Source organism: Pezoporus occidentalis, unplaced genomic scaffold (genome assembly GCF_034315485.1).
Source record: "Pezoporus occidentalis ecotype Australia unplaced genomic scaffold, CSIRO_AGI_Poc_V1 ctg25, whole genome shotgun sequence".
Classification (NCBI taxonomy): domain Eukaryota; kingdom Metazoa; phylum Chordata; class Aves; order Psittaciformes; family Psittacidae; genus Pezoporus; species Pezoporus occidentalis.
Genome location: NW_026914394.1, coordinates 14,695 through 40,142, shown reverse-complemented (window position 1 = coordinate 40,142; position 25,448 = coordinate 14,695). Strand labels below are relative to the sequence as shown.

At 44.3% G+C, this 25,448-nt stretch overlaps 1 protein-coding gene across 5 annotated transcripts in view; it reads right to left on the bottom strand.

The window, feature by feature from the left end:
• Positions 1-25,448, bottom strand: part of LOC134165800 (E3 ubiquitin-protein ligase RNF220) — a 58,756-nt gene that overhangs the window by 18,620 nt on the left and 14,688 nt on the right. For 3 of the 5 annotated variants that reach the window (XM_062622910.1, XM_062622913.1, XM_062622912.1), the window contains exons 5-8: positions 14,574-14,670; positions 13,525-13,611; positions 11,763-11,818; positions 9,932-10,013 (exon numbers count right to left, since the gene is read on the bottom strand). In XM_062622910.1, coding sequence (XP_062478894.1) covers positions 9,932-10,013; positions 11,763-11,818; positions 13,525-13,611; positions 14,574-14,670 — 322 coding nt within the window. The remainder of the gene's footprint in view (positions 1-9,931; positions 10,014-11,762; positions 11,819-13,524; positions 13,612-14,573; positions 14,671-25,448) is intronic. The other 2 variants (XM_062622911.1, XM_062622914.1) reach the window with 1 other exon arrangement.

Here is a 25,448-nt window from a genome sequence, read left to right as displayed (position 1 = left end):
ATAACCACTACTATGCTGCAGAAGAGAAAGCCTACTGCAGTCCTTGCACTGTGGGGCACAAACCTTTTAAACCTGATAAAATGATCCAAAAAATGACCCAGGCATCAGTGCTCAATCATTTAATTGCAAGCCTTCTCTCAAAAACAATTTACGTTTGGGTGAGAGGGCAACTTTTTCAGAGAAGAGACCATGTTTTATTAGCCTGTAACATGGTGTGCGTAGCTCCTGTGACACTGGTAGCACTGCAGAACGGCAGAGCATGATGCTGCTGCATTGGCTCTCACTCGTACATTGCCTTCAGCACAATTCCCCTGCTATCTGAGTTCTAAACACTCACTGAAAACAACCCTAAGCGTTCCAGGATAAAAACTGCTTCTGTTTTCAACCTGGTGAAAGAATCTGTCCCCTTTTTCAATTCAGCAAGCACCACCTGCGGCAAGTGCTATAGCTGACAATATGGGGAGTTTACTTTGGCAGACGTGGGTGAGCACCACTAGAGTCAGTGGGAGATAAAGACACAAATGCCTCCCGCACTTACTGGAATGCAAGAACACAGCATAATGCTGAAAAAAAAAGTTTGTTATTAACAAGCAAAACGCTTAAACGGATAAGGAAGTTTCTGAAAAGAAAAGTTACAGGTGGCTTTAAAAGGAAACAGACACAGCTCAAGCATTTTCACTATGTTAAGTCTCTGAGAAGAAGTCCAGTGTCAGGGACTGGTGGCAGACTGACTACGAAACACCCCAGAACATGTGAGCTACTGGACTGGCATGATGCACTGTGATTTTATTTCACTAGATGAGCTGGCTGCAGCAGAAGGGGCCAGATCCCCAGCAGCAGAAAACTGCCCAGCAAAGCTGTTTGCAATAGAGCCATGTCAAATCACACCGAGTGAAGTTTAGACCCTCAGCCTGTGAGTGCCAGTGATAAAAGCAAATCTTCTGGCAAGATATCAATGTTTTAGGAGCCGGCTTCCCCTCTATTTAGCTAAAAATCTCATGTATTTGGTTTATTTGGTTTCAGACTAACCTTCTTTAAAAAGGTTGACTTATAATCCTGTAAAGCATTGTCACATGTATTGAGGAAGTTGGCAAGGATGCTAATTTATTGTCCTCTAGGAAAAAAAAAAGAAAGCCCTCTTTCCTTGATTAATGTATGTTTTTGTATTGTAAGATATTAAAGAATGTTGCTTCACCTGTAATTATAGAGAATAGTTTGTTCTGGCAAAGTGCCCTGGCTTCTGGTTGCCAAGTTATGAATAATGCAATGTTCCCCATTCTAATTTCCGTGTTCTAAGTTGTGAATTTGGAGTGGGGTGCATGCAAGGGCACACACATACGATGCTCTCTCAGTCATGAGCGCCTCTATTTTATACTTGCTTGCACAACTTGTTAATACTGGCATTTGCTTGCCAAATTCAGAGTTGCTTCTGAATAATTTCATCTTGATGCAAACCAAAATGTTGTCTCTTTTTTTCCCTACAGAGGAATTACTTCTCTTACATTGCATGCGCTGTCACAATAACACTGAGGGGAGCTTACCGCTGCACGAAGGCGTTTTAAGGGCATTTAGTAGGGACTTGGGTAAAGATTCCCCGAAGAATTTAATGACAGAAGAATTCATTATGCTTTCATATCTCCTCCGCCTCTATAACACAAAACCCAACAATGTCTTTACAGAAGCGGGAAGTGAATTCAGGCACTGGCTCTTTCTCTCTTTTTCTTGGCCCGTGTTTCGCTGGGACACATGTGCCCAGCCCCAATCAAAACAGAGACAGATGGCCCAGCTGATCATTCAGAATAGAAGGAGCCTCGGAGTCAGCATGTTTAGATGCATATGTAGGGCTGCGCAGTATCCACTGGCCACTGGGACTGATTTAAAAAGGCGGCTAGTGAAAGCCTGAGCTTGCGCCAAAATTCTAAATGCGCCATTTGAGCAATTATGGTTCGACATGAAAGCTGGGAGAAAGAATGCATGGGTCATTCTGATTTCAATTTAGAGACTATGTCCCCTGTTCCACAGAGAAAACAAACGCAATCCCATTGCTTTACTGGAGCAGCTTTGGCGATAAAGGAAATAGCTATGCTACAGGAAAGTATTTTGCTGCAGCGAGGTTTCGTTGAGGCTGAGTTAGAAAATGATTCTCTGAACAAAAGTTCCTAAATAGAAATTACTGCACATCTAATATGTTAATATCGCATCCTTCATCCTGGTGACCCTAACTGTACTCCTAACAGACCTGTGAAGGTGCACCATGCTCTCTATCGTAATAGAAGTCAAGGCTACAAAAGACAGGCAGTGGAAATGGAAAATGCAGGTCCTCACCCTGCTCAGGCACATTGTGTTACAGGTTTCAGCCTACTGAAACTTGCCTTCACCCACAAGTAAACATGTCTGGATTATGACCACACTCCACGTATAGCTAGGCAGGTATATTTTTCTACTGGAAGACCTATGGCAGCTGTAACCTGTCATCTTACCGTGGCCTGGGACTAGTGGTAGCTTTGGTTGGATGATTAGGGCACAAAATTGTAAAATATCCCTGAAGGGAAAGAGGAATAGCAAATTCCTATGGCTGAAAGGTGCTCAGAAGGTTGGACACACAGCTGAGTCTTGCAGCCAGCCTCTGTTCACAATGAAATGCCTTCTACTCCCATGGCCTGCATCCAAACAGCCGAAATAAACAGGAAATATCTATGCTACTACAGCAGCACTTGGATTCATCTGCAGCCTTTTAAGGGCTTTGCTGTGGAGGTGATATGCTTTCCAGAACTTCCATTCATGACTGCTGATTGGAGGTACTCAAGGGCAGTGCGATAACACATCCTCCAGACAGCTTCCTACAACTGCTGCTGCCGCCCTAGAACTTTTACACTGTTGCTGTTTCCTTTACAGGGAAAGAAAGGATCAGAATTAGTATCATTTAAGGTAATCATGCCTTCAAAAAGAAACATGAGGCTATTAAAGGAGGCCACGGCACATTAGTATCACATAACCAATTGTGGTCCCAGAGCTGAAAGAGGAAACCAGCAATGCAGAGGAAGGACAGGTCATGAGCCGGCTATCTGAGGGAAAAGCAGGAATGCTTATGTAACTGAGTGGGAAACAGCAGATTTTTATGGACAGAAACTATCAAAAAGGAAGAAAGAAGTAGTAAATAGGATGAAGTGCCTGCAACGGGGAGCGAGTAAGGATAAGATAAGTATCGATGGTGAAGTGAGGGCAAAAACTCAACATGGATATTAAACTAAGTTAATTACATTACTTACTACTACACTGCTTCTGTAAAGGCAGTGCTGGGCTCTGTGTTACAGAAGGAGAGATGAAAGCACAATGAATTCTTCTGTCATTAAGTTCTTTGGGAAATCTTTACCAAGCTCCAGCTAAATGTGGCTTAAAACTCCTTCTTGCAGCAGTAAGCTCCCCTCTGCGGCATTACAACTGTGCGTGTAAGTGTAAGAGAAATAATTACAGACTCTACAGTTGTTCCAGATACAGTTTAGTGAGATGTAATACAAACGGGGCTGTTTTTTTTACTGAGGTACTGTTTCATATTTATACTTACTAACTACAGTTAAATAAATGTATAAATGCATAAACCACCAAGAGCCATAATTACAATCATTCTGTTGTCATACAGCAGCTGGCACAGCACAAACACCTACTAAGTCTGTCCACAATAGCCAGTAAGTGCCAAAGAAAGCAGTAGCCCTATTAACACCAGCATACAGCCAGCCTGTGCCGCCAGGGCTGCCCTTCAGCAGATGCACGAAAGCGACAGCAAACTGGCAATGGATAGGGCACAACATTATCCCTTTTCTGCTCTTCAAAGGAACATTTCCATACAAACAGGGGATGCAGCCTATGCAAGAATAATTGTTACTTTTCTCTTGAGAACATCTGGGCACCGTACAAACATGCGTAAGGGAATGTGAATACACAGTCGCATCCTCAAAATATTTTCAGAAGGAACACAGCAACATCTACAATGCTCCATCAGAGACGCTGTTAAACACAACAGGCTAATTTCAGGGACAAGTCCTCTCTCTGACAAGCTGCTCACACATCTAAGGGCAGAATTCGTCTGCTAGAAGGCAGCCTGTTTGTGTTTTATAAGCTAAAGTTTCTCTTACCTATGGAATAACTCCAATATTTCACAGGGAATCATCATCCATCTAACTGAAGTACCCTCTAACAGACCATCAGCCTCATATCCCCTTTGAAATAGCACAGCTGAGCACTTGCTGGGCCACGATTTATTTTTTACCTTCTAAGACATCTTGCTAACTCTATAGCTCAATAGTGACAGTCGAATTTCACACTGCGATAGCCCCCCATCGATTTTTCATTCCCAGGAAGCAACTCCACAAATTACACTTAACAGCATTTCTGAAACTAAGGTAAAAAAGAAAAGGAAAAAAGAAAAGGGGCAGGGAAAGAGATACAAATGGAAAGATGTCTAAATTGTACCCCCAACATGGGAATGAAATTTCTTCCTAGGGTTTTCACGTTATGCGACAGGATGCTAATACTGCCGAAGCCAAGCAGCTACCCTGTGTTTGCAGACGATTCAGCTCCAAAACACCACAGGTTCAACAGACATAAGAGTATATATGAGAATTTAAAAACCTATGGAAAACTGCCCCAAGGCATGAGACCTAACCTTTGGACACAGCTGCACTGAACAAGGATACCACCTTCCCCCATCTCTAAGTTCATACAGTCGGCCTGCCTCGCTGAGCTTCGTCATCCGCTAGCCTGTGATGAATCCACGACACTGATACAATTTCAGCTGGTGCACTGGTAATAATGGTTGAGACCATTGCAAATTCTACCGCACAGTTAAAAGAGGGAGCGGAATAAAGAAACACAGCCCAGCACTCTGCTCTCCAACACCACAGTCTAAGGGATGAAGGAACAACACAGTCGCACTTCATAAAGAAACAGAGCATCTGCCTATGCACCGTTTCAACACTGAACACCAGTATACATTACAAGCATGTATTACACACTAGTGAATTACTGAATGGAAGGAGTAAAACCTAGTAAAGACAACAATCTGGAACACAAGCAGCACAGCCCAGCAGTGCTTTCTCAGCCTGGCTCTGACAGTCCCATGGTTCAGTTCAGCTTCCTGGATCCTGTCTCAAGTTAACACGGGCTGATCTAGGATTGGACACACCAGGAGGATGCTCTCTCTCAGCAGAGCACAAAGGGTTAGTTCATTTATGACTCAAGCTGATTTTTAGATTCTGTCTTTGCTATATGACATTCTTGCCTCCCACCAAAGCCTATTAATGGTGTGACACTATAGCGAAGGGCTAAGAAGCACTTATCCTCTGGTGTCAATTCACAACAGCTTCTGTTTCCATCTGATGCACCAGCTTAAGCATGGCTCCTTCGCTTTAAGGCCTCTACTAATCCTCTGGCTTCACACTTACTCTGCTCCCATCTTGACCTGTCTGCCCAGGAGGAGGGTCCCCGGGACAGACACTGCTGTCCCCCCAACTGCTCTCACACACTTGACTCTGCACAAGGACCCCAAACCAAACTTTGTTTCATTTTAACTGATGCTCCTTCCTGTGCTGCCACACCAGAGCCCTTCTGGAACTGATGCTTTCAGAACAGCTGGACTGGAAAGAGGTAAGGTGGGAGGGAGGGGGAGGAAAGAGGAGGCAAGAAAAATAAAACAAATACAATTGCTTTTTGTCTCTAAACCCCTCTTTTTAACCCAAGGAGTGTCTCATCCAATGAAGCATGATGAGCATGAAGTGTTATATAAAGAAGATAATTATAAAGGGATTTAATGCTTGGCAGGCTCGTATTGGAGGTTTATAAGCAGAGGTAGCATACTCACTTAACCAGCCTTGTGTCCGGGTTTGCTATTATGCGGGTGGCGCGGCTGGGGCCAAGCGGAATCAGAAACAAGATTTGTTTTAAGGAAAAAAAAAAAAGAAGAGCACAGCCCCCTTCCCACCGAGGATGGCAGCTCCAGTCCCACCTCCTTCCACTTCTGTCCCATCCCTGATTAATGATGTTGTCTGCCTGATTTATGACCCACCCCAACAGATTAGAGTTTCCCTCTTCAACCTCCCCCCGCCTTTCACCCCTCCCAGAAGGCACAGCCACACTCCGCTGGAAATATTAGAGAATTATTAAATAAACATTCATACGTCATGTCTCTTCCCATACTGAGCTCATCGTAGTCAACGCTCAGCGGCCGGGTCCTGTTTGCTTTGGGGCTGACACCAAACAGCTGGAGTGATTCATGGAGAGGCTGGCTACAATGCTCTGTGCCATATATCATGCTCGCAGCGCTCCCTGCCCCGGCGGAGATAAACTGATCAACCACAACGGGCTGGAATGAATTTATGACAACACAAAATTGAGGAAAACAAATGGGAGGTGACCCAGTGGGCCACTAACCCAGACTCTCTCGCTGGCCTGCAATCTAGTCTGGTGGCAGAAAGCAAAATTGAACATTGGCACTCTGAATTAAGATGCTGGCTTTTAACCCCGGGAAACCTCGGTTTCAAAATGGCACCAGACCCTTGCAAGCAGCATTGTGGGAGGGAGGGGGGGAGGAAGACTTTTTGTGGGGAAAGTGCTTTCTGCAGCTCTCTGTGCGTGACAGTGCTTTGGCTGAGAGTACGATGTTGGTGGAGGAGCCAAGGAGGATACCTGCGCAACTAGGGGCTGGCTGCTCTCCCTGAGCAAAGCTGCATCTTGAGTTCAGAGACTCAAGATGGGCAGAGTCAAGTCTTCAGCAGATGGGCTGCAGCCAGTGCAATGCTTTCCCCATGAACCTTCAGGGTGTCTCTCCCAGACACCTCGCATTGGTGAGATTAGAAAAGTTCAGCAGGGCTGAGACACCCCACAGTGTTGGGACCAGGACAACTTCCCTCATTACCTATGGCTGCCACCTGAAGTTCAATGCAACACAGGTGAGCCCGACAGTGAAAAATCTGCCCAAGCTACCAAGGACCCAGCATATGCTGGGACCAGCATCATGTCTCATTACCTGTGGCTGCCATCTGACGTTCAACATAGATGAAGTCAACCTTCCCAAGCTACTGATGACCTGGCATGGCACAAGGCGTGAAGCAACAAAGGCAGACTTACCCCAAACCCCATCTAGTTATTCAACATGCAAGAGACTTCCACCAGACCCTAAGTTTAGACTAAATTAACTTGCCTAAGCAGAGCTTTAGCAGTGTGTCAAAAGGAGGACTACCTGCTGTACTGTATTAATGGATTAAAACCCAAACAAAACCACACTGCTCTCCTTGCTAGGCTTATTTTTGGAAGAGGGGAGGGGGAAGGAACGTCATTCTTATGAGAGAAGGATCAATAGCGGATCGCTGCTAACTCTATTAGGCACTGCTCTGAAGAGAGAGCACGGCTGACACAAGAGGTAAGCCATGTGCTTGTGGACAATTTAAAAAATGCTAATCAGATGCTGCGCAGGGTTTAACATGCCAGTCAATACCGCTCAGATTTAAAGGCAAAAATTAAAGTTACAAACAATGGAGTAAAGTGATGCTGCCAAAAACTTCCTGTAAGCACCGCCCAAAACAAGAAAAATGAAACCAATTTAGCTCCAGATTAAGAAACAGGAACTGAAGATGAATCAATTTAGCCTGTTGGGCTGGGTCGCCATATATCATGGCTCAGCAGTGGAGTGGGAAGCAGCCAGACAGTGTGAAACCCTTCCCCCTCCTTTTCTGTAGGCTTCTAGCTCTGATCCCTGTTATCAATTAATTTAACAGAACCCCTCTACACAGACAAGCACACAGAGCATTCAGACTCCTTAAATGGCAGGACAGAAACTATTTATCACACACAAATCTCAAAGGAAAGGAGAGGGGGGAAAAAAAAGGAATTCTCCACCTGAAACACCATCTTGTTTTCTGAACCATGGTGAAATAAAAAGCCTTAAATAAAAACCTCTACCTTCTACTTCCAAAAAAAACCAACGTTACTGGAAACATTCAGCAAGGCACTTAAGGCTTTTCCTGTAATTTCTATTAGGTTTTGCTGACATTTTGGACCTTTTGTGGAACTGAAGCTTTAGTGGGGCAAGGTTATTGCAGAGCAAGGTGTGTGTGCGTACATGTGCGCGCACACACGCACATACGTGCTCCCTGTACTTCACAGCAGTGTTAGCACAAGTGTTGTTTGGAAAGGATTCCGGGATCCTTCAAAAGGTGCAAGCTAAAGCCTCTTTGATCAGATTATTAAAGCTATGTCAATTTTATCACTTGAACTCAAGTGTTCTGGAAAATGTCAAATCCTTTCAGCTCCTGCAGTTTAAAGATTTTCAATAGGAGTGGATCTGGGAGGCTAGAGGGCTGCTGGGCTGACAGGCAAGAGGCCCAAAGGGAAGCCAAGCAGTGGCTGAGACAGAGGCTGACAGATTAGGGCAGAAGGGATGAGTCCTTGCCACCAAGACAGCATGCAGTGGTTGCTCACTCTAAGGACAAAGCTGCTTCTGCACTGACCTGCAAGGCCAAACTCAGTGGTCCTTGGACAGTCTGCTCACTGAGAAGCACAGACAGCCCATATTTGGGACATGCTAATAAAAAGACTTCTAAAAAGGAAAGTGCCGAGACAGCAAAGCAGTATTAAAGTTTCCTCTTGCAGCAGGGAGTTTCCCCAGTTAACCCCTAACTGTGAACATATGCTTTGCCAGGATGGCTGAACCATCAAGAGATCCCAAAATGTGCCAGGAACGCAAATTGGGACCAGGAGGCAGAAGGAGAACAAACTACATTTAAAACCCCCAACTTTACAGGAAATCAGCTTAACGCTATCACCAGAATTTTTCCTCAATCACAAATTATCAATAGGTCTCAGCCTCAAAATGTAAATGCCATCTGTTTAAAACCCATAACTACCTCATTGCTTCCATCTCATTCGAGCTGTTTTGTCTCCCACTTGATCTTGGGGGAACATTTTATGTCAGGCAACAATCAACTTAAAACACATCAATTAATGCAGTCCATGGCAGCAGTGAAGAGCCTGCAGTTTTAGGCTTGGACTGTCGAATCTGCCTGAGCAATAAGTCACCATAGCAGCGTGTGAAAGGAGGCTGAGGACAGAGGTTGTTATTCAAATGCACTATTGCATATTCCAACACTTCTGAATCAACTGGAAAGGCTGCAGGTGAAAACCTCAGGAACTGAGGCCTTATTTCCATTAGCAACCATACAAAGATGAAATCAGGATCCTAAATGAAAAGAAATTATCTCAGTGATGCTTCTGTCAAGTTACAGGGCTGCTGGGATTCCCTTTTGCTGGAGAGAAGGAGCGTGAAAAATGCAAGTACCACAGAGAAAACAGAATAGAGACCATGTGAAGGAATGCTCTCAAAACCCAAGATGGAAAGATAAGGTAACTTCTCCTGTAAAAGCAGGATCCCATGATACATTTATAGCAGAAATCTTGCAATAAGTACAGCTTGACAAGCCATTTACTTTGGCCACATTAAAGTGGGTTTGAATCTTCACCTCCTGTTCAAAGTCCCAGCTCTAGTCTAGGCTGTTATGCATCACTCAACATATTTGAAAACACACTGTAACTAGAATATGGTGGAAAACATGGATATATCTATTTACATAATTTAAAAGAAGGCAATTTGCAGTGAAGAAGCCACTTGGAAGTTGTGCTCAATTCCTTGTGATTGGGTACCTGCCTATGCAGGTTATCTGGGGAAGAACTCCCCCGCAGGCCCTCTGTGGGCACAGCAACAGCAAGTCAGGACACCAACAGCTCCAAGTCCAGGCTTCACATTGGAGCACAACTTCTTTTCTCAGTGCTAAAAGCTTCAAACATGCCTACCCTCAGAGTAGCATTGCTTCTGGGAACACCAGGTGAGACGCTATGGTTTTTTTAAAAAAAGAAAAATGAAAGCTATCCACTTTACACTCACTTTTCAATGTCACTGTTCTTACAGGTCTTCTGCATGGTCTCCTGTTTACTGCTTTCGCCATTACTCGTTGAGGGCATTTCTGCTGGGGAAGAACAGACAAATTAGTAAGAGGGCATTTGATCCTTGCAATGAAACAGTCTGAGTGAGTTACAGCTTCAGAAGCAGAGGATCCCTATGAGTTACTTTCATGCTGATTCTTGGAAAGAGAGAGAAGAGACTGATGCTACGTGTCCCTGTCTGGGAGGGAGGCCCTCTCTTTGGAAAGCACGCTTCTATGATTCAGGGCTGAAAATACAATTCCTACGGTCTCCCCACTTCGTACTTTCTGACCCTCACAGATGTAGCACTTGTTCAAGCCAGGATTTAATTCAGAATGATCTGATGTGGCTGCCACGCCAAAGCGTACTTCTTAAAAGTTGGTTCTGGAGCAAAACCCCTGCTCTCAGCTTCTCCCTTTTTCTGAGACCCCTCAGACATCAACAATATATGCCAGGTAACCAGTATGACAGAAGAGTCTGCTCACAGGTCTCCTAGTACTTGCAATCCTATGGCTCCTCCCAGCACTGGAGGAGGTGTGAGATACCAGCTGGAGATGAGCCAGGTGAACTGTCCTAGGGTGAGCCCCTGAGCTGTAGGTTCAGTACAGTGGTTTTGAGTAAAAGGTATGAAGAAAACAGCTTATAGCAAATGTCATTAGGGCTCCTTCCTCATCACCTCTGTGGCTGTAGTTACTGAAGCTGAACACACCTAAAGGCAACTGTTCCTACATCACAGAAAATAAATGAGATTGCCTATCCCACAGAAGAAAATGCCTGCGATAGATATCCTATGTTCTTCCATTTCATCATCATGCCTTTGGCAAACTGGTTCTACCCACCCCCCTCCCACTGGCAAGCAATTATGTCTTGTAGGTACTTTCAAGGCTGGGAATCAAATGCCCAAAGCATTACAGTAAAAGAACAGTGAACAAAATCACTGGGACAAGTCTCTTCAGGTCGCCGAGCTTCAGTTCCCTTCCTAAGGGAGCTGGAGTAGCACTGCCCAGCTCTGGAAATGGATTTGGCATCTACAGCTGGAAAGTGCCAGGTTTTATCATTCTCATATTTCCACTAGGTTGCTGCTTACACTTCCAGTGCTACAGGCATTAAATAAAAAAAACACAGCGGTCCAATGGGTTTAACACCCTTGTGCCCTTAATGCTATGAGCTCTCAAATAATGCATGCATAGGTACAATGTCACATTCACTCGTTCACGCTGGAGTCTCAACAACAGGTCATCAAGTAGGACAGATCCTAGAGGTCCCACTTCAAAGGTGGAGGCTTCAGAGCTGCAGGCTTTTCTTTCCCTACAGAGGCAGGCAAGGACAAGACCGACCCAACAGATCATGATACAAGTCCCCAGCACACCCTTTTAAAGAAGCAAGGATGGTAAAAAAGTTGTTGAAAAAGACCTAAACAGCTGGTGCCTGTGTAGTTTAACTGCCCAGCAGCTGAACTCTGCCACCACACAGTCGAGCTCTGATGGCCCTCTCTGTGATACAGCAGTTTGTCTTTTAGTGACACAACAGCAAGTCAATCCAACCCCTATCTCTTATCACTGTATCAGTTAAGGTTGCATTTTTGGGAACTCCTTCAGCTGTCGTTAACTCCAGCTGATTGTGTGGTAAAGTTTCACAAAGATAGTGTGATTGTACGTGCATACATATCTGCTGCTACTGTGCTAAAGTATGTGTAACTATGGTTTGCCTAATTACTGGCAATTGGAAGATACGGAGTATCTACCTGCCCTCTTGCAGCACACACATTAATATTTCATAAGTTCAACACTCACCATCGCTGGCCCATTTAGAAAACTCCGGTGTTATTCGGGTACTGGGTGTGCCACCACTGAAAGAGAAAAGGGCAGAATGTTAAAGGTTGGACATGGGAAGTTCTGCTGCTCAGGAAAAGCTACCCCTTCCACCCAGCAGTTCTCTCTCAATACTTCTATCCATCAGTCTAGGCTTCAAAATGTGAGCAGTTGGTCTGCTCCAGGTGTTTTTGTGCTAATCCACATTCTGCGACCTCTGCTGAATCACATGGGGATAGTGATGTTAACTGAAGGCCTGGGATTCAGAGAGCATCTGTGACCTAAGGCTCGTTTTTGAATACACAATTTCAAAGATGAAAACCTTACTCTGAAAACCCTACTTGTGAACAGAAATCCTCAGTGCTGCAATAGCTTCTCCCTTTAAGAATAACTTTACACCTTCATAAGCCCCATCTTTTCCATCTTCCCATCTGAAGAACAGCAGCGCTGAAGTGCAGACAACTCAAAACCCTGTCTATTCACTTGCAAGCCGGCAAGAGAATGTGAGAGAAAGGAATCTTCTGAGCAGGCTGCACACCTGTGGCTGTATAACATTTTGGCTCTATGTGCTCTATGTGCTAGGACAGTTGCACTCAAAAGGTAACACAGGCTCATGCTCCATAGCATCAGCTACCCTACTGTGTTTCTACAAAAACCTGGCAATTTCAAAGTGCTTTTACAAGCAGCATCACCTCTCCTGTTTTAGAGATGGGCAGACAAGCTCATCCTGGAGACGTGCAAGGACATTGCCCAAACAGTGAAGCAATGTACTAGGTGCAAGCCACATGAAGGAACTTGGTCTCTTGGCCTCAGGACCTCAACTGTCTCACCAAGCACTAAGTGTCCACAGTCACTCACAAGGGATACCCAGATATCCTCCTGCTACAATACCACTGTCCTGGCTGTGAAAGAGTTCCAGCATCTTTGAGGCCCTGTCTATGGACCAGCATGGTTAGCAAAGTATATAACAGACCAGTGGTTTGGATCCAGTGTGGCAAATGCCACTTTTCTATGGAGTGGAACCTAATTTTGAACTAGTGTTTGTGACAGGCTAAGCAGTAAGAAAACTTCATTTCACTGCTCTATCAATCACTTCAACCTTGACCTCACAAGATCACCCCGTGAAAGAGACAGAGGGATAATTTAAGCCCTGTTTTATGCAGGGCAGAGGGCTTAGAAAGCAATCCTAGCTCCGTGTTAAGACTCATTTTATTTGCCTGAAAGCCGCCCCAGGCACCCAGAATACTGGCTGCCTACATTCTCCACATATGTATGTGGGCAGAGCACACATCCTGCCCCAACACCAGAATCAAACGCAGAAGGATTAGTCTGCATGCCTCACAACACACAATATGATGCAATGAAATCATACCCTGGGTGCCAGACTCCAAATGTGCTGAACATGATTCAGCCAGCATCACATTATACTACTAAGAAGCCACACTTCATCGTGAAGCAAGTTGATGCATAAAGTATTAGTACAACACAGTTTCTCCATCGCCAGAATTCACCTTCTGTCCAGCCCCTTCAGGGAGGAGATGGCACTGGCTGGGAAGCAGGGTGGTTAAGGGAGGGAGAGTGTACACAGAGGCTTTATAAAGTTGCATGGGCAGAAATGGAGACCCACCCATCACACTATGCTTCATCTAAGTCTCTCTTGTTGCGATCCTTGCACTCAAGTGGTTGAATAAATTGAGATTCCCCCAAAAGTAATAAAAGCAAATTATAAAGGTACAGTACTTACTTTAAAACAGCACCTCGGAGCGCTTCCCTCTCTTTGGCTTCACCTGGCTCTTCCCCAGTGCAAGGGATAACGTCTGCCTCTGTGTACCTGAACACAAGGGATTAAGGAGCATGCAGTCTTGCTGGAGATAGTGGAAAGGCTTTTGAGATGGTTAGGACACTATCTGGGATATAGAACAAATTCATTCCAACTGGAAACACCTCAAAGGAAGAGGGGCTGGTATTCATGGAGGGGCTTGCTTTTAAATTCCTGATTAAAGTCTGGTTTAGGTGGAAAGAAACAGAAAAGTCTTTTGACAGCAACATGATGCCACAGCTTTCTAGAAGGGGAAAACCAGTTCCTCAACCTCTGCAAGCCTACCTTGCACAATTCCACTATTTCTGTTTGAGGTACAGAGATCTTTTACCAGCTAAGAGCTGGGGCTTCAGTCTTAAAGGCTGGTACAGATTTCAATACGGTCTAATTCTATAGCTATACACTCCCCCTCATCACAGCTAAGTCAATGTCTACCTAATACCCTTGCATGAATGCCTCCTTGATGGAGGAGAACTGTGTCTGAAAAGCTTGGCTCCCAGACAGAGAAGCTCCCCATAACTGCCCTTAATGATTGTCCATATCTAATGAAAGGAGTGGCAGGTGAATAGTGCACAAAACTCCTGAAAACAATGGATTATCTTGTGGAAAATAAACTCAATGCCTACCCATGAAGCAGGAAAAACTACCCACATGGAAGAAACATGGATTTGCTGATCTATCTTCCTGGTTTGCTTATAAACCAGAAAGATAGATCACTAACTCTGATCTCCTATAATATCTCCTACAGACCTCTCCAACCAGGTCTGAAGTAGCACTGCATCAACAGAAAGTTCTCAAAGGGGGTAACTGAGAATTCCTCCTCTTTCAAATAACATGGTAACTGGAGAAGGCTGTGCCATTTCCAGTAGGGCTGGACACAGACTATCCACCAATACCCAGGATGTGCTGTAGGAAAGCTAGCTGAAGATGCATCTCTAAATTCCCTCTCAGTAAGAGCCTTTCAAAAATGATACTGTGCTTTCCCGTATTCAAGTGTGTCGTCTCCATCCACATCCAAGTCAGCGTCGCTGTCTGGATTCTCCTTGCCACTGCACATGATAAACCCAGAACCTGGAAGAAAATAAACCACATGGATGAGCATTTGAATTAGAGATGAAGTGTACAAGATCTCCTAAGCATGGTGCAACAGCATCAGTCTGCAGGCTGTCCTTACTCTTAACAGCCTCACAAAAGGTATCATCTCCAAAGGCTGCAAAAGAATAATCTTTAGGAGACTACAGAGAAAGCACTCACAGAAATGCTCTAACTTCATGTATTTTATGCTCTAAAATGCCCCTCAACACTGACATTTTTGCTCTCCACGAGTTACTTTAAAGCTGATGGCACTGGCAGGCTCTCTCAAAGGCAGAAAAAAAACAGAAGCAAAATAGGGAAGACTGGTTTTTCAGAGAAGTGGTTAATACAAAAACTGCATAACTAACAGGTAAGAGAAGGCCACAGGGACCGCTGGAATTAGTCCTTAACTCAGCTGCAAAGGGCAAGCAGAGACTAAAATACAATCAGAAACGCCATTTTATTTTTTAAATGCATTTAACCATGGCTTAGATTTTTACAATACAAAAACATATAAGAATGGGAAACCTGTTTCTAGGAGAGGGGAAGAAATAAAATAAAACCCAGAAAGCCTCCACAGTCACCAACAGCTCCTTACAAGTACTTCAGTGAGTAAATTCCAGTGAAAGTCAAAAAGAGTCCTGCACTTCCAACATAGGTGGATCAGGCACAAGACCAGTCAGTCCCAACTAAAGCTTTAACAGTTCCATTCGAGACTGAACTGTTTAACATTTGCCAGTTTCTAAAACCTTACACATTTACTTTGGTTCTCAAGCATTTTGTCGTCTGTTTTACTGCTGATAGTAACCAAGCTTCTTTTTCTTGAATTGGTGTGCAAACACTGACAAAGATGAACCTTCGCATGGTATTTACTGCCTTAGGTTTATTAATAGAAGGGAAACTAATTTACTCTTTTACTCTTTAGATCTCTCTTTATGAGATCTAATACTGGATATGCTCTCTCCCATGAGACTGGAAATTAAACATCTCCTGAAACCTAGGGTGGTGTAAGGTCCTCATTTGTGTTCGATACTGCAGCAGATCTAAGCTGTTTAGGGATAGAAGCTAAGCAGGCAGAAATTTGCTCACTCCGGCTGCCTCCAGTACCTTCCTTCACTTAGCACCCCACTGTCCAGGCAGCAGACCTGGACACCTGGCTCACAGAAGGTAGCTGGTGGAGCCTGAAGGACCTGGCACATCCAGATGGCTGGTAACTTACCTAAGTCTATGACTAGACCAGGAGCACATCCCACCTGCAGACAGGTAGATGTAGTCCTGGCTTTGCACATATTCCCCACAGGGGTTACATTTCTGCACTTCGAATGTGGTTCTGAATGGACACAACAGGCTAAAATTAATCTAGAAGCACTGAATATAAGATGCATATCCAAAGAATGAGGACATTCCCAAGCATTAGGATAGCTCTTTTAGTGCTACAGATGTCCAAGTCTGTTCATCCCACTGGGCTCTCAACAGCAGACTTACATAAGCTTGTGCTGCCAGCTGCAAACTTGCACTTTCCTAGCCCAGAATAGTGAGCGCTATATCTAACAGCCTACATCTGTGCAGAGAGCAGGGCAAGGCGAAGGTCTCATTTCCAAGGACACCATGCAGGCACGGTTCTTTACTGTCACTCTCTAGGAACGGATGCTCTCACTGATTCATTAAGCCCCCAATAAAATTTGTTTATATGGATTTGATATTTCTCTTCCCTGAATATAAAGAAGGCCCTTAACGAGTGATAACCGTAGCATGGCAATGATTTTAAGACTAACCTTTCCCTAGAAGCATAAACTACCTTTTACTTCAAAGTAATTGCCAGCCTTAATCTTGAGCAGAGGTAACACGATGAGCATTGACAATGCAGCATCCACCATCTGTGCCAGGTACTGCAGGAGCCACACTTGTAGGTCAGCTCTGGGGTGTCACTGGGGCAGCTGTCACCTAGCAGGCCCCTTAATAAAGCACTTCACGTACTGGCTGCATGCTGCCAGCCAACACATGTCATGAGCTGCAATGGCTTATCTAGTAAATCTTGACTCCTTCAGTTCATCACAATGCTTGGGAGAAGATTTAGAGGAGCAAGAGAGACCTGTCAAAGAAGCTGGATAGTCTTTCAAAGCTGCCTCAAGTCACAGTGGGTGATGGCGTGGTAATTTACAGGAATGGCATTTAACCTTCAGTAACACCATCCCCTGCACCTGGCATTACTTTAGCCCATCACTTCTCAAAGGCCATAAACTTTGGACACATAGGTCTTCATTTTTCTTGTAACTGCAGGAAACACAAATCATGCAAAGCTGGAGCTGTGACTTGGCCAGTCCCAGAGGTGATCTGAACCTTAGCCAGACAATGAATACTTGGAACAAGTGCCTTGAGGAGAGTGAAGGTGTCCAAAAGAATGAGTGTAAGTGGGACCGCTCCCCATGTCTCTCCATCTGCAAGGATGCCAAGCATACATCAAATATGCACCTTTCCATCAATTTTGTTTCCAAATGACTCAAGCCAACTAGTGGTTTATGGTTAGAGCTTAAGAAGAGAAGATCTGCTTACTGTGATACAGTTTACAAATATTGAAGTACGTTGAATTCAGAATCCTGGTGTCCTTGCTCTCAAAACCTTTGTACTTAAGAAAATCCCTTTTAAGTCTGAAAGGAAAATATTCCAGAGCTTTTGCTGAATCTAAGTCTCTAATGGGAATCACTGCATTGCCACAGAATCCTCTCCTCTCTACACAGGGAGTGCACAGCGATGGGTTTGGGCAGTTATGTGTCACAGTGACAGATACAACTGGGATGACCTGAAAGAGCATTTCAGTCATAAAGGAGGTGTAGCAGAGAAGTTCATAGGTTAAGATGAGGGACAGGAGAAGGGTACATTTTCTTTCCTGATCAAATGCTGACTCCCAGGCCAGCAGCTAAAGGAAACCACAATAAGATGATCCAACTCTTAGATTTTTGCCAAATATGGATTTCTTTTTAACATGACCAAGTGCAGTCCATTGCAACATGGTAAAAACAAAGTGATTCAGAAAGTGTATGCTAACTGCTGACCAAAGGAACCTCTGCAAACCCAGAAAAGACTTTGAATATAAGTGGGGCTATCAGTTTTAGGACTTCAGAGGCTGCTTTACAAAAAAAAGGGGAAAAAACCCTCCACAAAATATGTTTCTGATGTGAATCAAAAGGTCCATGAATCTCAGTACTGCCCCTGCACACAAGAGAACAGCAAAGAGGATGCAAAGCTCAGTCCAGCATCACCTGCAGAGTGAATGGCCTGCCACTGGCATCCTAATGCCCCTTCATCTGCAGCAGGGCCGAGGGATGGATTTTGAGGCCAGTTCCAGTGGCCTGGGGTTTAGTGCCACAATTTCGACCTGACCCTCCTTGTCTAACTTCTTGGGATGCCTCCATGCACAAAGCCAGTGAAAACACCCAGGCAGCTGTTCAAATATTTGACGTCTGAACTGCTTGACATTATTCATTTATCTCAGGCTCATTCAAACCAGATTTCTGGAAAAGTGCTGTTATAAATGGATTAAGAGGACCACTAAATGCAAGGAAGGCCTGACAGGATCACACCTGCTTCTCACTAACTCAGCCCAAGTGTAAAGAGGGCTCACAACTTCCAGCTCCTGCCAGTAGTGTATGCTGCCATCCAGGAGCAAGGAAAATGTGAGATGGATTGCAGAGGATGTCGAGCAGAATAAAACTGCCTCTGCAATAGCATTGTTTTGGACCTACCATAGGAGAATGGGAGCTTCCAGAAGACCCCCTACCATTACACTTGAGTGATTTGCAATTCAATAGTATGTACTGGGAACAGAGAAGGGTTCCTCCAGCAAGGCTCAGCTTCTGAAGGTCATGCAATAATTCCGAGCCATCAGCAATGCTGCCTAGAGTGGACCTCTGAGGCCACTGCTACTATCCAGAGGTCAACGCTCGGGACCAGAACTTTATCCCAACGTGTTAATAAACTGAAATCCAACAACTGAATGTTGTGTGTTTGACCTAGGAATTTACAGGAGACTGTTATTCACAGAAACAGCTGCAACTCTTACAAGGAGAGATGTCACCTAAGGCCTGAGGAATGTAATTCCACATGTGAATGTGAAAACACTGCTTTCAGATGAAAAAAGAATACACCAAAATGCAGGCTCTCCTGTATCTTTCCCTTTCCTTGTTGAAGAAATTTTTGCTCTTGCTGTGCATTTGTTAGGAGGCAGCCACTTGTCATATACTGCCAGCCCCGATACAATTAGCCTCCTGATGCTAAAGCAGCACAATCCTCTGACAGTCTTAATCCCAGCTGCCTCCTTAAGGTCCAGACAAACAGGAGTGAGCAGGCAGGTCAGATGCTGGGGCCATTAAGCAGAGAAAAAACAAAGTTACAGCTCTGTCTCCAATCCCCATTGCTCTTGTAGCCAGGTGCTCTGACAAGCAATTCCAACACCGGTATTGAGTGGCACCTCTATAAACCCTGTGACAGTTTGGGAGACAAACTCACCCATCAATCAGAATGTACCTATCAAGATCACTTACCTAGAGCGCCCAGCCACCCTCCAGCACTGTGTACACAGCTTTGCTTGGGCTGGCCTTGGAGCAGTCTGTCTGAGCACCAGTTCAAGGTAGTTTCTGAAAAATTTAGGTACTCTACACAGGCAACAGTGATTCTGAAATACTGACTCAAGAGGTCTGAAGAGCAGGAAAAATTCACATGCCTTTTCACCACTGTCAGGCTGCAGGCACTACAGCAATCGGCTGAGCTTGTAGGAGACTGGAAAACACTTCCCACTTTCTATTAATAATGGCTGGAGATAAATCTCATCAGGAATCACTTTATTCCCCCTAAGTTGTCACAGCACTTTTCTTTTTCCTAAGCCATCCCCTGTGCCTAAACATCCTCTTTGACCTCTGCTCTGCTTCTCAAAACTCTCTTCCTTTGTGCAATCCCCCTGATGACTGGCCAATTCAACACCTCTCAAGTGAATGGTGGCTCAAGCTAAGATCGAGAGTCATTAATGTTATATATAAGCAGATTCACAGAACAGATAAAAGGGCCTCACATTCAAGTCCCTTTTTTCCCCCCATCACATGCAGTGGCAGATGGTCAAAGTGACAACATATGCTGCTTCAGGTGTTGGCAGCACTGCTGGCTCCTGTGCAGACATGAGCTCACAGGGAGACTAGCAGCCTCAGGACTTGAAAAGTGAGACAACCACCCCAGTGCAGACTCAAAAGACCATAGGCACATTTCATCAGCACAGGTAGGAAGGCTGTGCCCCACCTCTGATCCTCAACTCATTCCTGGGTCGATAAATCAGGTCTGGAGGCAAACTCTTCAGTAGACATTTGATTGTCACTTCAAACAAGAACAAGGAACAAAACAAAGATGCTAGTGTTATTATTTGCACCATTGTTATGAAGCAGCTACTAGCTGCTGCTCACGCAGAGGAACAAATTCATCTGTATAATTAGTGTTTCTCCTGTTTGGCTCCCAAGGAATTGGGGGAGTGTCAAATCTATACTGGAAATAATTCTAGAAACTCAGAATTTTGTGTAAATTCTGTAAGTGGGTTTAAATCCAAATCCATCTTGGGGGCATGCAGCTCTGCTGGGGCCTGTTTTGGCTGGGAAGAGGCATTCGTTCTGCTTGCAGGTAATTTACACATGTTCAGGAAAGAAGAAAAAAGCCTCCCATAAATCTCCAGCACTGCAGCCTTTGCTAATTACACTCCTTGCAGTGACCCCCTCCTGCACAACCTCCCTTTCCAGCACGTTCACTCTATTTTCTTAACAAAATGTCACTCGTTGGCTTCTTGGAGAGTAAAAACAACGAAGGCAATAAAAGTAGTTTATGCAGACACACGGCCAGGCCTCACACACTTCCCAAGAACGGCTCTAAACTGGGTTTATTTCATCAGCTGCTGAAGTATCCCCAACTAGTGCTAAGAAGACAAGGTGGCACGGATGCTGTTTCATTTTAAAAGGCTTTTGGGAAGAAAGAGAAAGCCATTAGGGATTCTTGAAAACAAGAGGAAAGCAGAGATGATGCCACGCTGAACAGGAGTCTTGCTACAGATCTATAACACAACCTCAGCCATTATTTTTGGGACAGTGAAATTGTTCCCCCGTTTGTTTTCTTTTCCTAGCACAAAAAGGGATAGAATAGTTCTTCTGGTGACTTTCCTAGCCTGTTGCAAGAAAAATGACATTCAGAGGCTATCAAAAGCTGCTTATAGGGCAACAGTTTTATTTCTCTTGAGCCAGAACCTTTTCAAGCAAAACAGTGATTTACCTGGAAAACCGAGACCCAACTGTGCCATTACAGCGTACACCGGGAAGAGCAGATGCACCCATCTGATGCACCTATTAGCTCCCACAGAGGCACAAAGAGGCTGCCAGAGACCTGACTGCTTACCAGTGTCTTGGATGCTTACAGTGATCTCTGCTAACAGATCAGAGGAACAGCTGCCTTTAAGGAAAGGGGCCATATAATTTTATGACCATTAACATCATTTTGCAGCAGTATGCTGAACAAAGGGCAGGCCAGCTCTGTTGTACAGGGTAAGAGCCAGCTGCTGCAGGGCTTGGGGAAGAGGCTTCCCCACCCTTCACAGCACCATGGAGTATTCCAGAGATTTCTTTAATGCCTCTCCATAATCCATCAGGTACAGATTGTGGCTAGAGGGGAAAACGCACTCAGACCAAAGGTCTGATCTGGTGTGGCCATTCATGCATGGCTGCCTCCTAGAGCCTCACGCTAGTGTGATGCACTAAGGTGAGAACAGTCTCACTTCTATCTCAAAGGCTGCTCTTCAAAACCCAGTGCTAGAGTACAAAAGCAACAGCAACAGCCATGGTCTTTGCAGCTACAGCTCCTTTTCCACAGCCAGGGAAAGGTGGATCTGAAAGCTTTTGTTCCCCTGGGGAGAGGGTGGAAACAAACAAAAAAGGAAGAGGGAGAATTAAAGTAATCTTGAATCACTAAGCAGATTCACATCACTGGATCAATAAGCACCACTGACAGGGATCACAGGAATGTCGCAACTTTGCCAATAATAAAGCAGCACAGCAGAGCTTGGAGGATGACTTTTCTAAGGCAGCCGAGCATGAAGCAGCAAGGGCTGGTGAACAGCTGAAAGTGACACCCTGGCTTACAGTGGGCTACTGCCTGCGGTGGGGCTCGATGCAGTTTGCTTTAAATAATGATGAGCACAGAGATTGTATTTGTGAGAGAAAGGCAGCCAAGGACTGGAAAAAACAAGGGCTAAATTTCACAGGCCAAACCCATGCGCTTTTCCCCCCAAACTAATTCTTTTCTAGGTTGGAAAGAAGAAAGAAAAATCAGTGCTAATTTAATCAATTGATCAGCCTATTGATTGCAAAACTGGAGCTGCTAGTTAGCCATGTGCTGTAATGCCCTCAACTCTGAAACCACAAAACACACCATTGATTTCTTCACTTCCAGCTCCAAAATGAGAAATAAACCTGGGCTTTCAGCGGAAAAGCAACTTCTTCATCCCGGGAGAAGATGCAAGCAAAGAAGAAGAGACGCCAGGAAACAGGGACAGCGCATCTTGTGAGGTTCAAACTGAAATTAGTTACAGATGCAGTCATGGTGTCTTGTGTAAACTCTATCGATTGGGTGGCTGACAGTCTTGGGAGCCTCCATACTAGGACAATCAATCCGGCTGCAGTGTCACCTGCCACTTTGCTGAACAGTTGACAATGCAATTATCCAGTGTGGAGGCAGGGAGTTGGCGTGTGTCAAACGCAGTTAGCCACTTTCCGGGCACTACTCGATAACGCGTTTCACCGCCGAGTGTAAGAGACGACATGTGGAGACAGGAGCTGTTTAGAGCCATTGAGACCTGCGCTCCCTTTTTCCTTTAGAAAAATCTCCCTGCCCCTGACTTAACAACTGTATTCTAAAATGCTATTAAAATCACGTCAATCAACTATTGTGTGCTTAAGGCTGAAGTTTGACCTGAGTGTCCAAGAAGTAGGTTTCAGTTGTAGCAAAACTGCAGATATGCCGGGGGAAACAAATAATTACCAAATGACTTCTTAAAGCCTGAGATTCTCAAAACCAGAGCAGACACACCACTAGAAAAATGGACTGCAGAGAGCAGGCAAGCAAATGCAGCAGACGGGAATGGAAGATCTTACGCTGAATGTCTAAGACCTGAGAAGTTCAAACGGATGCTGCCAACTTGGTATTCAGTTTCAAAAAACTGAGTAGTTTCAGGTGCTCTTCCTGCTCCCTTACTCCCCCTGCCAATTTTCAAGGTGTTACAACTACACTTTCTGTTTGCTTGCTTTATTTTACCTCCTTGCCCTGCTCCTGGGTGACACACATCCCTTTTCCTAACTCAAGTTATGATACATAATACTGCCAAGTGGAGAGAATTCCCCTTCCTCCAGCAGAAAAACTTTCCCTACTTAGAGTGGCTGTCAGAATTACATAAATCAAACAGCAAGGTTTAGTTGACTGTGCTCCCTTCAGCTAATGCATTCTGGCAGTCTGAGCACAAAAATTAGGTTCTTACATTTTTACATGTGTTCAAGTTAAGGAAAATGTTCTACCAACAATCAGGACTTTTAAAGGCAATAAACAACATGCTTTTTTTGTTTGCAACTACAGTGATTTTTGCTTTGCCAAGTCCCATTGATTACTTTGTGCTCCAAAATGAAGAAAACGCTGTTCCTTGAAGCAGTATATGAACTTTAAACACACAGGATATCAAGAACCATCTATATGGTTGGGTCCTGCTGGCTTTTGTACGTGAGGTATAAAGTAATTCTGAATCTCTTTCTTTTTAAATCACATGCTATTCTCATCTGGTTTTCCTGCTCACTAAAGTCAACTTCTGAAATTAATATATAGTACAGTACCCAAGAGATCTTTATTAGCCACAGAATCTCTCACATTCTGTATGTGGGCACAAATCACAGAAGACATGCAAGTATAGCCCATTTGATTATTGCATCTAACACTATGTAAGCAGATGTGTTAGCATTTTAGGTCAAGTATTACCTTATGAACAAGTACTTGCTCTCAAAGAAGAGAGGTGCAAACATTAAGGAGTGGTTGGGCTACTCCATCAGACCAGTACAAAGTACCATCCTTCAGCCACAGAGAGATTACCCAGGATTACCACCATTATACACAAGGGCTGAGGTAAGGCATACAAGTCCTCTGGGACTCAGCAGCCTGCTAAAGAGGGGTATAAGGCACAGAATAAGCACTTGAGAAACATGAAATTTATACATCTCACCCACTTGAAAGCTTAGAGCAGGTAGAAGTGACCAGCAGAAAGTAGCAGCCCAAATAAGGAAAAGCTGTAAAGCCAAGAAGGATGCTCAAACATATAGATGTATTCACCTTAGAGACTAAGCTACAAGGGATGCTGACACTGGAAACATGACAAAGAAAGGCACTGAACTGAGCTCTTGCTAAGTGGAAGGAAGAGTAGAATTTCATTATGGCAAAGATTTCCTATACTCTTGCATCCAAGCTGAAGTTTGCTTCAGCCTGCCAGGGTAAAATGAATGAATTCTGACTCATCTATACAGAAATAGGGATGATTCTATTTACTAGACCGTTCTTCCAAAAAGCCTGAATATGCCAGTGACATCTTCTATATCCCACACAGTCTCTTAGGAGAAGTCACACTGTTCAGCTCAAATTCTTTTGCTGAATTTGAGTAGATCAATTTACAGCCTCTTAGTATGATCTTAAATGCAGCCTGAACCTCCTGACATGGAAAAATTGAAAGTCTCCTTACCTCCTGATGCTTTTCTACACACCTCCTTATATATTATCTAAAAAAGAGGGCACAGCTGGCTAGGGGTCATTCTAGAGCAAAACTTTAAAGCTGTGTTGCCAGCTTTGCTAGTATCTTTATAGCATTAGAGAAGATGCCTCTACACTTCAGTTTCCACATACGTGTCAAACACTGATGTTTGTGGAGTTCTGTTGTAGAGTTTGATGCTCACAGAACTGCACTGAGAAGTGCAACTGAGTTTTCCTCCTCTATTTGGAGCTTTCTGCCAGGCAGTTACCAGGCACAAGCAAAGTCACTGCTGCTGAGGCAGGAGACTGGAAAGCATCTACTGAGATTTTGAGGACAGGACCTCACACTTGAAAGCATGCTTCTAATGCTGCATGTACTTAGAAGGAGAAGAAATGGTGAGAGCATACAGCTATTGCCCCAGTGCTTTTCCTTGGAGAACTAATCCATGCTGGACAAAAGCTGGCCTTACAGCATTTGCTGCTCAAACTGAAGAACATCTTGATTCTGCAGAGACAGAAAGTCAACAGTGGGAATGCAGGCATCCACTGCAAACTTTTAGATATTTTAATACAGTCCCACTTTCCAGGCAGCTGCCCTAATGGTACATGCCATGAGAGCCAATGCAGATGGGCACCCAAGTATAACTGCAGTTTGTTACAGCTTATGAGGCTTTACTATGTCCTTCTATGCATTTGCTAAGTCTTGCTGTTCTTTTCCCTTCGCAAGACATCAATGAACAGATACAAGCCCTCTGCCAGCTTGGGAGGAGGGCAGCATGGAGAAATAAAGAGAAACTTCAGAGTTAAGTAATCCCTGTGTGTTTCTCCTTCTTCAAGAGTATCACAATCTATCAGACAGATCCTTGTCATGTTGATCTTTCTTAGAAAGCATCCTTCCCTGAAAATGCCCTGCTTACCATTCTAACATTTTCAAAGTCTTTCTCTCTTCTGTGTTACTTTTGATGAAACTGATCTGC